This window comes from Helicoverpa zea, chromosome 23 (assembly GCF_022581195.2).
Source record: "Helicoverpa zea isolate HzStark_Cry1AcR chromosome 23, ilHelZeax1.1, whole genome shotgun sequence".
NCBI classification, from domain to species: domain Eukaryota; kingdom Metazoa; phylum Arthropoda; class Insecta; order Lepidoptera; family Noctuidae; genus Helicoverpa; species Helicoverpa zea.
The window spans coordinates 730,916-748,931 of NC_061474.1; the positions used below are offsets into that span (position 1 = coordinate 730,916).

General features: G+C 33.5%; 1 protein-coding gene across 4 annotated transcripts in view; it reads right to left on the minus strand.

The window, feature by feature from the left end:
* The window catches only part of LOC124641764 (ABC transporter G family member 20), a 95,155-nt gene that overhangs the window by 63,920 nt on the left and 13,219 nt on the right, over positions 1-18,016 (minus strand). For 2 of the 4 annotated variants that reach the window (XM_047179957.1, XM_047179956.1), the window contains exon 2: positions 17,410-17,475. In XM_047179957.1, the coding sequence (XP_047035913.1) occupies positions 17,410-17,471 (62 nt within the window). In that variant the 5' untranslated portion in view covers positions 17,472-17,475. Of the gene's footprint in view, positions 1-2,150; positions 2,368-17,409; positions 17,476-18,016 lie in introns of those variants that run through there. The other 2 variants (XM_047179958.1, XM_047179959.1) reach the window with 2 other exon arrangements.

Here is an 18,016-nt window from a genome sequence, read left to right on the forward strand (position 1 = left end):
ATCTTTATGATATATTTAACAAGTTCACAGTGGTAAATTTTACGCTTATATATTTTATTTTCTATTGAAAATACTTTAATCGTACTAGTAGTTTTAAAATAGTCTCAATATTTTGTAATATATTGATTAGGATTGCATCAGAACCGATCATTGGTTTGATTGCAAACCCTTGATGTAGGGAAAAATATTAATTTTCCTTATCATAACTGTCAGGACAATTATATCATAATGAACTATTATCTATATAATTTCTACTTTACATTGTGATAATATGCATTATTTATCCCTTAATAAAGTGTTTTTTTATACAATTTTAAACTTCTGGTTAGTAATAGAATCAATAAGACGGAATATTCCTTCAGTTCTCGTTAATAACTAAGTACGATTAAAACACTAAGTACTAAGAACAATTAAAAATAATTATTGTATATTATTTTGCTGCGTATCACCGAGTTTGCAAGTTTTTCTTAGGTTGAAAACTAAACCTAGGTATATTTTATAGAAAAAAATGCATTTTCATCTAGAAAAATTTAAAGAGTTTCTCTATTGTATTTCAAAAATCACTGAGAGGCCCATAAAAATATTACCTAAAATATTATTTTATGATGGTTGCGAAGAAAAAATTCTTAACCAAGGATTTTAATCACCTGTGTTACTTGTATTTCTCGTATTAAAAACCAGTTTTGAATATTAGGACTTCATCCGATTTGAAGAAGAATCACGTTTTATTACATGTGAAAACGGAAAAACTTGATTTTTGGTAATTATTTTATAAAATGACAATGTTAGTAGCCTTAATAGACAATACTTAAATTTTTTATAACACAACCTGTTTCTGTCCTGTTAGGCCTCTCAATTTTTTCAAAATATTAAAAAAATGCTAGAGGTAACGCTACTAACATATTATGTCTACATCATTTTATACATACAAGGAAGACTGATTATGCAATAACAAAAAAACTATGATAGACTATCTTAATAAAATACACAAATTCTTTGAACAATGTTTACGTCACTAAGTTGACATTTATAATTTCACAAAATTATTTATTTTTTGCAACTGTTCCGGTTTTGCTTCCACCGAGTGTAGACAGACTTTAAAATTTTATTTTGTTTGATTTTGACATTACTTTTAGTAGACTTATCTGTCATTTTACATAACAGAGACCTATGTCTAGCAGTGGAACAATGCAAGCTGATGATGAAGACTCCACGTCGATCAGATTCAATCTCATCCATTACTTTGTAACCAGTCTTACCAATGGGTATTGGGTTGCCCGGGGAAACTGGGTTGAAGAGGCCAGATAGGCTGTCGCTCCTTGTAAGACACTGGTACTCAGCTGCATCCAGTTAGACTGGAAGCCGACCCCAACATAGTTAGGAAAAGGCTGGGCAGATGATAATAAAATAAATTTTCTGTAAAATTTAGTAAGGAAACCGAGCGAGATTATATTAACTATGGCAATTGTAATAACAAGGTAATTAGATTGCACAGAAAAAAACTAAAACCTTATCACGATTGCTTGAATGAACTGTTTCAGGATTATGAAAGATCGGTATAACATTGAAAACTGTAATATTCTTAGACAATGAAATCTCCTTTTTCTTCTTAGGTATATTAGAAGTACTTCAATGAGGAAAATTCCTTGCACGTTCCACAAAAAATGTACTGATAATTAAAAAATAATTTTCTCGATATTATAATTAACGTAGTTCGTAATTACAGCTATGATTAGAGCTCGTGTGGAAATTGTTTAAAAATTATCGCCTATTAAGTAAATATGAAATCGTTTGAGTAAAGGAAAATATACGTCAATATGTTTTTCCTGAATAAATCAGTGTTGCATAATGTTATCAACACATCAGCTGAGCCTTAAGAACACATACATACATAACGTTAATGCCAGTCCTAATGCAAATTACTATGAAAATAATATTTCTGGGTCAAGTCGAAAGTGTCCGAACGGCTAGACCTGACGGAAGTTTTCGCAATGCGAAACATTTTATTTGCACAAATTCTAGTCGAATTACAAATGTCGAAAGAAATGAGGTCACGAATAAATTCCTCATTTCCTTCCAAGAGTTAATGAAACTCGTAACCAATCATTAATTGGGATGCTAATCACATCACTTAATATTTAAAAACTCACGTTATAAGCATCTCGGTGGCCTTTGTCAGCTTCCTTGTATCATGTACTCGATTCACAGCACAGTACACAGAAACAAACACCAAAATTAACAAATTATATTATAAATTAAATGTAAAAACACTCACACATACACGTAACGTGGAATTTGCGTAAAGGTTTACGAAACTTTCTAATTCGTGGCGCGAATTTTGCGGCGCGAGTGGTCAAAGCGTGTGAGGTGCGGCGCGCTCAATCGCTGACTGAAGCGTTCCGTTTTCGCTCACAAGCCGCGCTGCGTTCTTTTTTTTTTAAACCGGCTTCTACAGACTATAGCAGTGTCTTAGTGGCCAGTCCAGCAGCGTGTCAAGCAAGAAGGTATGACGCAAGTAGTTTCGGCAACACTGGGTTTTTTTGTTGCTTCAATCGACACACACACACCTGTAGCTAGCTTTATTCGGTTGGTTCGCTCCCAGCTAATTTCATATATTAATTAGATTGAAAGCCTTCGGTTGACGAGTGAGGAATAATTTAAGATCACACAATGTTTTGCATAATTGTTTCCTTCTGCATTGCTTGATCATTGAGCAGAAACGAATTGATTAGATCTGAGATAGCGATGCGATCTGATCATCGTTGTAACGTGAGTTAGGCACGGTTGTGTTATGCTTATGAGCCAAGTTTTAGTGAAAGTACCATGAAGTGGCATTAATTCTGGTTCAACTGCTCACACGTGCCACAATGCAGATCTTAGAGTGACCCTAATATACGTCAGGTGTAAAAACGAAAGTAATTGTTACGTTACTGACATTCTTCACCAATTAATATGGAAATAGAAACCGGAGAGATGCAAACCATCCAATATTGAAAGCAGATATGTATTAATTATACTTACAGCTTATTATTGCTTTCTGTGGATTAGATAAATGTGGAATTTGAAAAACTGCGCTGGAATTGGTATATGTTCTAGGTTCTAATGCTAATTTAAAAAATACAATTCTTAAACACTTGTCCTAAAAATAAGGTAATGTTAAAAAATACTGACTGCACACAGCAGATCTAAACAAAGTTATATGTTTAATTAAAATTATTAAAACCTATGACCATAATTAATTCCAAACAAGTTTTTTTTGTTATGACGGTGACCATGTCTGCTGTGTTTTTGAAGATTTATCTCTTACAAGTTATTAATTGAAGTTACATTAATTTGAATATTTTACAAAAAATCTTAACAAGCCTCGTGTCAAGTTTTTGCATACTTACGTATAAAAATAACCTTAAATTAGTTTCTAAATAAGGAAATATGTATTAATTAATTTGTTCCTTATGATCTTTAATATAACTTAACTATTCATTAAAGTTGGATGCAGGTCGCTTCCAACAGGTATCTGTGGAGATCAAAGGGGGAGGCCTATGTACAACAGTGGACGTCCTATGGCTGAGACGATGATGATGATGATTCATTAAAGTTAATTATAAATTATTTGAAAAAATCCCCGATTATTATTTATATTATAAATGCAAACTTATGCATTTGGACAATGGACATGTACTTATATTATTGCAATTATTTTAGCGAAGAAAAAATTAAAACACCTTTTGGCTCAGATAAAGATTTCAGAAAGAAAGCAAAACTAAAAAGTAAAAAATACCATATTTCCTTATAGGTAAATAATGGAAACCAGCTATTAACCTTATCATACAAACCTTTTAAAAACTTAATTGAAACCATTAAAATCCTAGTGAAGCAATAAAACGCATAAAACTAAACGGTGCCCCATCTAATCAGTGACCGCGACAGGTTGCTTAACCGCGTGAATCATTTCCAACTAACATTCGTGCCAACTCATTATTTACAGGAACTATCAATATTTTCCTCTATGTGTAAGAAAAATAATAAATAAATCCTAGCAGATAGAACTTTGGCCCCAGTCAGTACCTACAAAAGTCAAACTGGTAAAAAATACAAACTAAAAATGCGAAGAAAAATACCGAAAAATAATGATGATGAGGAAAACTGTAATATTAGGCAACGTTATTTATGAGTACTCTATTAATCAATAAGTAAATCTAAAACAGGTGACCCACTCATACAAAAAAAATGAACTCAAATGTAATACCTATTTATAATGTTCGATATAAAGGAAACTTGGCACACTATACTACTAGTGATAAGGAAAATATAAGTATTACCTATGTAATTAAATTACGTTGACTTTAAATGACTTTAATATTGACATACAAAAAAATCCTAGTTTTTAATATTTCAGCTATTTCACACTTCCATTCTAATTACTCGTCACTGGTCAAAGGTAGGCCTCCGCCATATTGAATCTTCCATGACGTCACAAAGCTAGGGAAATACGTACTGATTTAGCTCATAGCTAGAAAATACTACACATTTATTCAATTAATTTATTCAAGTATTTTTATGGCCTTTTAGTTCTGTTAGAGTTGTCAAGAATAAGACTAGATTTTTTGTGTCTGAAAAACCACGAATAAATGATATGTAGAGAGTCTTATTGGATCATGAATATTCGAGAAAATTTTCGGGGAAATTCAAAAAATTAGGATAGAAATTTAGGTTTAGGTTTGACTAAATAGTACAAAAAATGAAGAGGTTTTAGACGTCGCCATGAGTAACTATTTTAATGGGCACTGTATCAAGACTGATAAATCCAAGTGTTATTTCGTATTGCCATGACAAAATATGCAATATTTATATCATGTACAAATTGCACATTGACACTTAAATAGCCTTATTTCTATGATGTAACGCAAAACATTTGTTAGAGACCATTTTGATCAAAAATGTCGCATTTTATGTGCATATTATAGGTTCATTAGTACAGTTTATTCTATTAAGGTATTAATAAATGACTTAATAGCGGCTTCATCCTGTTGACACGAATACCTTGGTGATTTACTGTGGGATGCGCCTTTGACGACTGAGATGACACAATTTCAGAAATAAATCGAATAGTTCGTCATTTGTTTCTTTTAGAAGATCTTTAAAGTAGCGAGCGAGAGGGATTATTTGATGATTTCTCATTACGTACTACGAATTGACGCCGAGTTTCAAATGATTAATTTTCTTCAGTGTAAGAATTTTTTTTAAAGCAGAAACAAACTTATTGCTTAAATGTAAATTGCATAGCATTCAATCTGCAATTTTGCGCTACATATATTTAATTCTACACCTTACCTATTTCTCTAATTTCAATAAATATTTATATAGCAATAATTTATTTATTTCTTCTTAATGATTAGAATAATTATAAGGCTGTAAAACCTTGCTGAAGCCTTCGACATCTTAGTGCTAAGTTAAAAATATGTTTAAAGGAATTTGATGAGGTCAAACAACCGGTTACCACGATAAAGAGTTAGCAAGAATATAGTTGATTCAGATAACTTATGAATGTAGAAAATATTGTGAGAATCTGATATTATTTCTTGTATGTGTAGTGGTTTTCCCTAGTATTTTTAGCACATCCTTACACATATATATATTATTAATGCAAAAGTTACTATCGCGATTTCACACCAAAACTAAAATACTGAATCCATGAAATGAAACTTCGTAAACAGATATTCTAAAGCCTGAGATAGGATGTAGGTATTTTATCTGGAAGTAGTTATCTTAGTCTTCCTCTTCCTCCGAGCCTTTTTCCCAACTATGTTGGGGTCGGCTTCCAGTCTAACCGGATTCAGCTGAGTACTAGTGCTTTACAAGAAGCGACTGCCTATCTGACCTCCTCAACCCAGTTACCCGGGCAACCCGATACCCCTTGGTTAGACTGGCGTCAGACTTACTGGTTTCTGACTACCCGTGACGTACTATCTTAGTATAGCTAGAAATAAATAGGTAGTGTCTCGCATTAAATAGGTAGTGAATAAACTTAAAAAATAATCATTGAAGAATAAACATTTATCTTTTCCAACCTTATAAATGAAGTTATTTCAAGTAACACGTGCGATTCATAGCTTTATATCTACTTTACATAATTATGTTAATCCCTATTTACCTATATATTCAATAATTTTGCAATACCACAGACAATGGCGTTTGCAAATACATAGGGATTTTTTTATATTATTCATGTAAATAAGGTTTGCATAATACATGTCAATTTAATACTTATACGTTGTTGTCATACAGTTTATTTAACGTTTAGTTAGTCAAAAAAGCTAGTTTTAAAATAAACTAGCCTTTTTCACAGTTTTATCTGTGTCCTAATTAAAATAAACCTAAACCAGAAGTGTCGGGTTTTGCCGTGAAAGTGCAAAAAAAAAAAACAAATGAACTCTTGACTTCATAACTCTATATCTTTAATAAGTCTTGTCTTGGCCTGGTCTTACTTACACTGGTAAATAGTTAGCAGTCAAAACTAGAGGTACCTAATATGATACCTACGCGGCATCGCGCTCCGCTGGTTTACGTAGAAGCTTTTGTAGTTCTAACGTTTAGGAAATTCGCGAGAACACCGTTCGACCGAGTGCTACATTGTGAATCTCGAAACCGGCTTGGTATTTATATTGACAACCATGTTATGTAACAAAGTTTTTTTTTTATGATTAATTCCAATTCCACCATATTATTAAAGAATTTACGACTAAAATTAATCGAAGTAATCAATAAATATGTCAAACTAAGGAATTGTATAATTTGTAGGTTTAATAATAAATATTCAACACATCAAGTATTGGTATAAAGACATAACCTTCGATGATTTCAAGTTTTTTTATAAACTCTGCACAAGGTTTACACTATACTTGAACTCGACAAGGTTAACTTATAACTACTTTATTTAAATTTTAAAATATAGAGACATTACTCTGCCTAACGTAACCTCTGGTGCCTGTTTGATCTTTGGCCGTCGGCGTCTTGAAAACCCAGACTTGTACAAAGTATGAAACTTCAGAATTTTGCAAAATAAGGCGAATTCAAACATCATTAATTTTAAAACAACTGAAACAATTGACTACAAACGATTTGCATTGTGACCATAAGTCAAAAATGTTACGTTATTAAGTGTGAACATTGAATTGGTTAAGTTAAGAAAATTCGACCCTTTTCATTCCTTGAGAGTAGACTCCAAGTATGTCTGTACCTATGGTGGTTACAGCGAAGAAAAACCTTATGACAAAAGACTTTCTCCCTTGTACAAAAGTTATCAAAGAAATAATGTCTTTGTACATCCATACCACATTTCCCAAAAAAACATAGACTATCGTAGCGTAGTAACCGTTCGTAGCAACCTCTACATGCGTAGTCTCGTAGCAGGTGCAGCGTAGCACGGGAACAAATTCGAGATGTCCTCGTAGCCGATTATCGGCTACGACGGCTGTTCTCGTGTAAGGAGATTAGCCAACTGCGCAGGACATATTATAGTGCACAAGCATTTGCGCAGACACAGGTGCACTCACTATTCCTTCAGTCTTTTAGCCCGATGGGACAGCAAACCGACGCGACCGGAGAGAGACCGGGATAACCAAATATAGCATGTTTTTATGGAATAATTTAGTTTTAACGTTAATTAATGTGCACAAAGTAATTGACCGTCAGAGTATGACCGTGTACGAAGATCGGTCAGGCAATTATTACGGATTAAAGGCTAAATACTGTCACGAGACACATATTAAATAATTTATGAGGAAAAAAAACAGCTAATATAACAATTTTAATTATAATTGTAGGTAATAAGTTATTTTATTTTTTTTATTTGGCTAGTTAAGATACTAATTGGCCTACTATATTTATTATTACTGTCTCTAAGCCCCATTCAATTATTCTTTTTTTTATTATATTCAATGTAGATACAGACACATTTTTTTACAGATTTAATATATGTATAGATTATAATTATAGGTAATAATGTTAGATACTAATTGGATTTCTAATAAGTATTCATTATTTTTTCTACTAAACAAAGCCAATACAAAATATATTAAAAAAAAACAAATGACGTTAAAATACTTTTTAGGACACATTTTTTTAAGTAACTGACGTTTGTGTTCTATTTATACAAGCTGTTGATTTGCATCCGTGCCATATTCAAGGAGGTAATTATGCTAATGATTCTCGACCCAAATCAATAAAAAAATTGGTACGTAATTTTTTTTCTTGAATTTTTTTTTCGGAATTCCGTAAATGTCATCTAGCCTTATTTAAACTTGGCGCGTATGTTACTGGCGTTAAAACCGTGCTGCACCCTCACACAAACGCAAACACAAAGCATACGCAACGATCACTCATAAATTTCATTCATAAAATTGGATTACTTCGGAAATACCATGACATTACAATGACAAAAAAAGCAGTGCATATTAGTTATTTCCCATCAACTGTAATTCCAATCGATTATTTACGTATTGTATGTCCTCCTCCTGAACTATGGCACAAATGCAAATCAACACCTTGTATATTTTGCTGTATCATGTTCATTTAAATACAGGTTTTATAGAAGTATTAGATGTCATTCATTCCCCTAGGTATGAAAATGTTAATTACTTTTATACTTAATTATATGCAAAGGGTGTTCATAGTTTTAATGAAGTAAATTATCGTTTCCTATAACTAATAATAAATGCTATAACTCCATATACGGGTCTGTCTGTGTTTTGCGCTTTCACGCCAAAACTACTGAACTGATTTAAATGTTTGGGTGTTCCTACCAAATATCAAGTTTTTAGCGATTAGATATTTTATTGAATTATTAGTTTAGAAATTCTGTTGAATTTAAAAAAGGATATAGGTGGATTACTTTTCATTCAGGTACACTAAGTAGTTCTCATTTGATGTAGTAGATACCGCTTTCACAAGCTATTTATTTTTAAATGGTTTATTGAAAAACTGTTTTTTTTTTTTAATATTTTAACCGATTTCAATGAATAAATCAACCCCTACTTAGAACGGGACTATTAATACTATAGTTCGGCCATTCAGAGAATGCGTTCCTGACACGTCGCGATTGAACTGACGACGTAACTACATTCATTGATTATTGATATAATAATGTTGTTTTAATGCTCCTCAATTGTTAAAACGGTAAACAACCAGCAAAAATATTTTTATCGTAACTGCAACGCCATTGCAAAGTTACGTCGTCAGTTCAATCGCGACGTGTCAGGAACGCATTCTCTGAATGGCCGAACTATAATGTCTACGCAAGTCTAATAAAATAAATTGGACCAATTTATAATATAACGATTATAATATAACGAACCAAACCCAATTATAATATAACTGCTTCTCCTACAAGAGTTTAAAGTAACCCCTTCAAAAGAATTGTTCAGTAATAAAATTAAATTATCAAAACGGAATCGCTGCCTACTGTGGCCTACTCAATATAAAATTATGATATAAACGCGTCTCCTACATAGTTTTGGCAAAGTTTCGGGGTCACGTCATTATGTCGACATTATGTAAGTACGAATAGTAGGCCACGGATGCCAGTGGACAGGCAAACACGTTTCAATTCACGTGTTGCCAAAACGTGACGGCTATCATTTGGCTGTAATATTTTAGATAACTGTGGAGGGAAAGGCTGGGCTTTTTAGGGCAGTGTAGGTTTTGTAGTAGGTAAGTGATTTGTGAACATACGTGCGGAAGTTTAAAGAAGCTAGAGTTACGTCCAAAATACGAATTCCTCTTAAGTAAGACTCAAAATACCTTAAGATTTCAGGTGCACAACCTCAGGCTTTATATTAAATTGTCATTAGTTTCCACTAACACAACAGTTTTATCTGCACCACACGAAAACTAGTGCGAAAAAAAACCACCTCGATAAATTCGAACAACCTTTCTCCTATGCTACCTAACTTTAAATTATTTTTTACAAATCTGCCCGGTTCTTCTTAAGTTTAGTGTGTGTGTAGAGCACTAACATACACATAACTAACTTAATTTTCAACTCTATAAAATCAGTATCTATAGGTAAATTAAGAAAGAATGTTACTTGTGAGATGACGGCAGATAGAAGAGTATGGAAGGAGAATACCTGTTGCGCAGACCCCAAATAAAATTGGGATAAGGGCAGCAGGATGATGATGAAGCGTGAATAGGTATATCTATACCTATCGGTGCTTCTTCAAAATAAGAACTTGACACACACATACACAAATCTAAATAACATTAATTTCTAACACTGTTCTGAAGAATAAAACTCAAACACTTCTAACACTAAACAAACAAAACGCCTGCGCGCAAGGAATCGTTCGAGAGTAAAGTCCAAACAACTGGTTGACGCAAGGACACATTTAGAGTTATTTCGATACAAAACGCGTGTTTTAGATCTTTTATTGTGTTGGGTAATTTGGCTTCATCATGTTGTCTGTGAATGTAGAGGAAAATATAACAAATTTCCCGGTAATTAGCTTTCGTAATATTGCACTTGGTTTTGTATAAACTTAGGCGGAGATACCAGGGTTTAGTAATCAAATGCATATTTTTAGAGTGTTCCAGTGTTAATCACTTATTTAGGTTGTTGCTTGAGTATTACCCCCCTCATCATCTCCCGAGCCTTTTCCCAACTATGTTGGGGTTGGCTTCCAGTCTAACCGGATTCAGCTGAGTACCAGTGCTTTACAAGGAGCGATTGCCTATCTGACCTCCTCAACCCAGTTACCCGGGCAACCCAATGCATGTTGGTAAGACATAACCTCTAATGTTATACCATTAAATATATAATCTTTGAATAAAAACAAAACATAATAACCACACATTGAATTGCTTACCAACAATAAAATAATACTACATAGTGAAAGTAAATCATATCACAATTGACCCAGTAGTTTCGTACGTTGGGCGCCAGAAACAGACAGACGTGATCTCTAAGCGTGCTGATTGCTTTGATAAAACATTAAATAATATAAATTATTATTGTATAGTATTACATGGTATGATACGTAACAGTCAACAGACTGTAAGAGTTTATTTTGTTTGAGATTGATATCTTTTTAATAAGAATAACATTTCTTAAGGTCTATTTAGTGGTAATATAATAGTTGTATTGATACTAATTTTGTATGGAAGCATAGTAATTTTATTCCTACTTGTAGGTTAATCCCGCATTGAGCAAGCATGGTGATTAATGCTCAATCCTGTGCGATCCTCTCATCAATGTGAAAGGAGGCACAGCAGTGGGACGATAAAAAGGCTGTAACTGTAGGTTAATTGTATTGAGTTTGTAAATAAAGTGTCCATATTCTTATTTAAATATAACTCGTAGGTACTATAATAATGTGTATTTTTGTTCGTTTCCACGGAAAAATTATTTTTTCATTTACACAATATCTTCAGAGTAATTTATGGTTAATTGAAACTGTATTAAATGTTATTTTACAGGAATATAGCAAAAACTCTAACAATATTATTAAAAATACGTTTGAATAAGTTACAGAAAGAAAAATAATTCCTTACTAGATAGATATTACATATTTAGATATTATATTACCAGCATAACCTCAACCGATATAATAAGTTACTACTTAAGTAATATAGTATTTTTTGCACATACCTAGTTACGTATGTCTTCCATTAATTGCGTTAATTATCATAAGTTTAGTTCTAACCTACTTACTGTGATTTCTATCAAGGTAAAAAGCCGTTGATTTTACACTTTCTGCTTACAATTGCCCACTCTCACTTCTGCTAATGAGTTTAAAAAGACAATTTTACTTTGTTTAACAAACCTTTATTTAAGCCCTCGATATCTACCGATTTTAGACTATAGTGGCTGTTCTCACACAAAGAGATCAGCCAGCTACACATGGCATATTATAGCGCTCAAGCATTTGCGTAAACACATTTGCACTCACTATTCCTTCACACTCATAGTCCGATGGGACGGCAATCCGACACCACAGGAGAGAGATTTAAGTATGACGATGATCCATACTTTTTAAGATCTATTGACCCCCTTTAATGTTATCTGAATAACCGTAATGATAGATAATAACTTATGACGCCTAAGGCGTTAAGTCCGCCATTGTACTATTTGTGCAAGAAGTATTTTAAATAAATAAATAAATAAACTTATGTTATTTCTAATTACATCTACTATTTAAGTACCAATACTGTTTTATGATTTTCCTTATCAAACACCATATTTTCTACTGATAGTTATCTACAAAAGTTCGTGTATAGAGTTAGCAGCAAAAGGTTGGTTAAAAAGCCTGGAGTGACCTCAAAGGTCAACAACCCAGACGGGGTGACTGCCCCATGTGATTAATTTACCTCAAACACGCAGAAAAATAAAAATTACCATGTTTTTTCCCACCTTTTGCTCAAAATAGCCTGTAATTAAGTACTTCGATAAATAATAATAACATTGAAAAATATTATTTTTGATAAATATCGAAAAGTACAAATAATTGTGACCGTCTTTGACGTCAAGCGTGAACTTTTTTTGGAATTAGGTACCTGAATACCGTAGCGGTCGCTGTGTAGGAATATCCGTTTTCCGCGGAATTTTGTTTACGGTTGTAGAAAATTTAGGCAATTAAAAAAATCCAAAAGACTAAATTATCAAACTTGTAATATTGGGAAAATCAAACATAATCTCTACGTAAATTATTATTTTAGTTGCTCCACGCGCTCCTCGAAAAGAGTCAGCAAACTCCACCAGGGCGAAAGTCCCGGGGCTGCGGGATTGTTCGAAAGAGTTACCGCGGCCCTCGTACATTATAGTCTGACACTTCCTTACGCTGTACTCACAGCGGGAGAGGTCATTTGATATTTTTTTTTAATACTCACAAAACTAAAAAAGTTTGTGTTTATGTGAGAATAAGAATAGAATAAGAATTTTTATTTGCAGAGACACGGTATTACAGGTGGTGTGGAACTGACAAGTTTCATGTTCTTACATACAACAAAACTATGTCCAATAACTAGTTATTTCAATTAACGTCTAACCCAACCGTCTTGTCTCACAGTAAAAATATTTCCGTAAGAAAAACGTTGTGATTATAATTATACAACTATAAGCTATAGTTTTTTTTATAGAACATCTATAAACTTAATTTGTTTACGTCAATGGGCGCCATGATACGTTGTTAGTTAATGCAGTATTGGAACAAAAAACTGGTCAAGTGCGAGTCGGATTCAGGCAGGGGTTCTATCCTGCCGGGGCTGCAGGATTGATCGAAAGAGTTACCGCGGCCCTGGTACATAAAAGGCTTACGACGGAACACGACGGTTTTTAGTCAGTAAGAGACTGACACTTCCTCACCGCTGCTAACCCACAACGGGATGATTTTTGACGTCGTTAAACTAAAAGGTCAAAAGAAGGTTTGTTGCATAAGAATCCCCTAAAATATTCATTTTATTTTAGTTTTCAGTATTTGTTGTTATAGCGGCAACAGAAATACACCATTTGTGAATTTGCGAATTTCAACTGTCTAGCTGTTACGGTTCATGAGATACAGCCTGGTGACAGAAGGACGGAAGGACATACAGAATTGAAATCTTTGCACTTAATATGGTGCTGTTTTTGGTTTGTGTTTGGTACCTTTTGGGTACTGACCCCTAAAATGACGTTTGTAGATAGCTATTGAATTTAAAAGTAAAAAATATTGTTCCTTGTTTGTCTACGGTAATATTGAAGAGTTGTTTTTAGTTGACGGCTAATAATCCGATAAATGATGGTAAGTGGTCATATCTTGTGATCACTCGTGTAATTCAAGAGGCATCTTAAATACCTGCTTAAAATGCCGCTGACTAGCCGTTTTAAATTTTCAGCTTATGAATATCAGATTTTTATGTTTGCTTGAGCGCGCTAATCTCAGGAACTACTGGCCCGATTTGAAAAATTCTTTCAATATTAGAAAACCCATTTATTTAAGAAGGCTGATATGCTATTTATGTCAATACGGGATGCAGATGAAACCACTGGCGGAAGCTGATATTAAAGAGGATAATAATTATCAACTTTACTAAACTTGTGTCTTCATAAGTCACTTAGTTAAATTAAATAAAAACATAACCTTCCTCTTCAGTCGGGTAAAAACGCGTTTATAAATAGAAATAGACATAAGTTCCTGACACCATGGTTTAAGTGACAACACGTGAGATAAATATATTATCTTTATATAACAATTTGTCGTAGACAAATTTTACCCACGGAGTAAGGAAATATAAGTGGATATGCCATAATTCAGGTAGGTCAGACGCGTTCTTCAATCTCAAATACGTAGGTACGGTGGGCATGACCAAAACGACCAGTTACGAGGCAACTAATGAAGCGTTCGGGTTCTTTGGGACTTTTTCAACGATTGTTGGTAATACAAAAAAATGGTCGGGTCCAAAGAAGGCGTGTAAGGGCGAAGACAGTAACGTTTCTCGTCCCCCGCTCACCCGCATTTTGGCGCGCTATTTTCTTAGATTTTCCGTTATGGCACCTCCGCTAATCATTTTGTTATCCATGTCCATAGTATAGTATATAACAATTTGTCGTAGATAATAGGTAGGTTTTAACGCGTCGGCCTTCAGTGGTGAACTATTGACCCGACGTGGAATTGTGAAGGCGTACTTAATAAAACTGGAGTTTGCTGCCTGTTTATGTATAAGAGAAATATTTTATGGATAGCTACATGCAACTTATGTTCACAAAATAAATTCAGCAGCAAGTTAGAGAAAAAACACTACCTACAGTAAAAAGCATTCAAAAACTATTTACCATCACCGCATTACATTGTGATTGTGATGTTATCTAAGTAATTCACTCGGTTCCTTTTGTTTTCATTTACAAGAGAATATATCTTAACTGTGAATTTATATAGGAAGAATAAGCTACAGAGGTCAAAGAAAAAAACCCTTAAAAAAATGCTGATGAAAAACGCAAACTTCAGTTCCGGAAACCCATTCATAGCCTGCCTACGTAAGGAAATCAAAAGAATGTGTTAAATGTGTGGAAATACCCATCATGTGTGGCAAACATCATTTACCTTTATATTGTTAATGTTATTAATCTAAGCGACAAAAATAAACTGATGTTATATTTAGAACGGGCAACAAAAACGTTAATGGTTAAAACAAAACATAAACAACGCTAGAATATAAAGTACCTAAGAATAATGGAGACAAAATAGTTATTAACCTTGATATACATTGCATTAGGTAAAACTACATAAAAAACTAGAAAAATTAAGATTAAAATAATTAGGTATTTCATGCTTTTATCTTCCTGCAGCTGAATTATATTAATATAATGGAGAGAAACCCTTTTTATTATTCGTTTGTACTGTAGCGCGTGGTGCGCTAGGGACCGGGGATCTTCAGGTTATTCAATTAAAACATTAAAAGGAACTTTAACTTTGGTTTATTTTCTGACTCGGGGGTGAAGTGACACACTTCAGTATCAAAACTTATTCTATTTCAATTCGAATCTATTTACATTATTGTCCGGCCAGGTATAAAATATAAAACACTAAAGAGTATCTAACTAACAACTACATCTCTACAGTACCTACCGACCCTAAAGGCTCAGAAACTACTGGGGCCCGATTCTCCTAATTTTATTAAGCGACATACGATTCACGTTCGACTCGATTCGACTGAGATCCAATCCCGACTCGATTACGATTGAAGCGTATGTGGCATTCCGCTATTTTTTCTTTGAAATAAACCTTTTTATCCTTTTCTGTCATTCAATAATGAATCATTTTGTCTGCAAATGATTTACGATTGCAAAATGATTGTACAGCAAACTAACGTATAGACCAAAATCACCAAAATATCAGACCAATCGCACACCAATCAAATGTCAATCGAATACGATTGGTCTTTAATTAGTACTGCTAAACTGCTATTGCGATCATATTGCGATTCGATTTCTATTCGATTTTGACATTATTAACTTAGGAGAATCGGGCCCCTGAACTGATTTGAAAGATTCTTCCACTGTTAGAAAGCTACACTCTTCCCGAGTAACATGAATATGCTGTATTTTATACCGGTACGGACAGTAGTTTCCACAGGACGCGGGTGAAACCGCGGGAAAACAGCTAGTAGAATATACCTATATAAGAGAAAAAGGTTTAGTTTAAAAGTAAAAACCAGAGTTCACAGCCAGTCTCAATAAAATAATTTACATATAAATTAAATAAATAAAAAACGAGCTTAAAATCTTTAATGAATGACCTCAGAGAGAGGTCGCCAACTATCTCGGTTTGGTTACAAACAACTTAAACGGAATAAAAATATCTTCATATGAACTTGAATTTATGTCTGCGCCTGAGCAATTTGGTAGGAAATTGAAAAATGATCTTTATAATTTTAGGTAGAAGGACGATATTTGTCTACCTACTACACCGTGTTATTTCAGTTTTTTCTTTTTCATAATTATGTAAGTTATGGACGCGGATGCGATTGGATACATTAATTAATTAACCAATCAAACGAAATAATTTAACTCTTATGCAATAAAACAATAAATGTATTATATACTATTAGCAGTAAAAGCTAAAGACAGTAACCAGAACTGAATACTTTTACTAAACTTCGAAAAACATATTACAAAACCTGATCTAAAAAAATGCTATGTACACAAACTTAAATAGCGCGTTAAAATACCAGTTCCGACATCTAGCAAAGGAGGACAGAACTACCAACACTACGGTCCGCGTTATGGTTCAACGGAAAGCCCACAGATGGCGCTTTTCTCAAGCATTATGTAATGTCATTTTCATACACTTGCCGCGCTCTAAAAATAGCACCTTCAATCTTATTTAAATGGCGAAAGGTATACATTTTCTATATTATACATATGGTAATTAGTTTATTGAATGAAGTCTCACAAACATCTGGGTTATTGGGCTTGCTCATCGACCTCTCGGGTGCGCGCGAAAGTCGCTTCTTGCATCATTGGACGGGTCAGAATCTCATAACGCTTGCATCATTGAGAGGAAGTTATGTGAGGCTATACGTGTTTATTTTGTCTCTGTTGCTTTATAAACCTGTTGGGTTATTAATCGTACGTGATATGGGAGCTATCGACGACGTTGTGGACGTGGTTCGTCATGAATAAATGCCTAAATGACTGGTTGTTACCTACGTCAATGTTTTGAAATGACTAGATGTCTATAACATACTTGAATACACTTTATGTAAAATTACCCACCATTATTTCGTGTTTTCTAGTTGCATATTTCTCTCTATGTATAGAAACTTGAAAGAAAGAACGTGGACAAACCTAGGTTTCCTAATCATAATAACTATTTAATTTATCAAATAGGCAGGTTTACGTATTTGAAAACTAAACGCATAAGTAGTTTATTAACTTACCCCGTAGTCCAACTAAACATTTGCTTCACCCTTTCGGATCGTAACTCTGTAGGGTGCGCCATCTTCCTGCAACAAACAGAACTAAATTTAATACAAGAAAAGTATTCCTTAATTGATTATGTACATAAAAAAACACAGTAAAGAACAATAAAGTGCACAGAGAATTTCATGGTATTATTTTTAAATTATTTAAACCGAATCTTGAGCACTAATTAAGTTGCAAAGTAAAGTAGCTTTACAATTTAATAAACGGCCAAATCTAAAGATAAGAATTACGAGTGCATTTTAGTGATTAAGAAAAACAAATCTAAAAAGTTTTCTCTTGAACAAACGAAAAATCACCCAAATAACTGCACATTTTTAGTTGCTCTCTTGCTGGATAGATGGCGTTGATCCAGTTTGGTCACGCCATAAATCACGCTATGGTTTCGTTCACAATTCAGACCTAGTCAAAACTGTGACCAATTCACAGTTATATGTAAGTATACAAATACAAAGTGTAGTATTTGTTGCCATCATTTTTAGAATTTTTGAATAGTCAGTGTCCCATGCACTGACTAATAAACTAACATCAATATTTTCCACGTTATTTCCAGCTTGTGCTAGC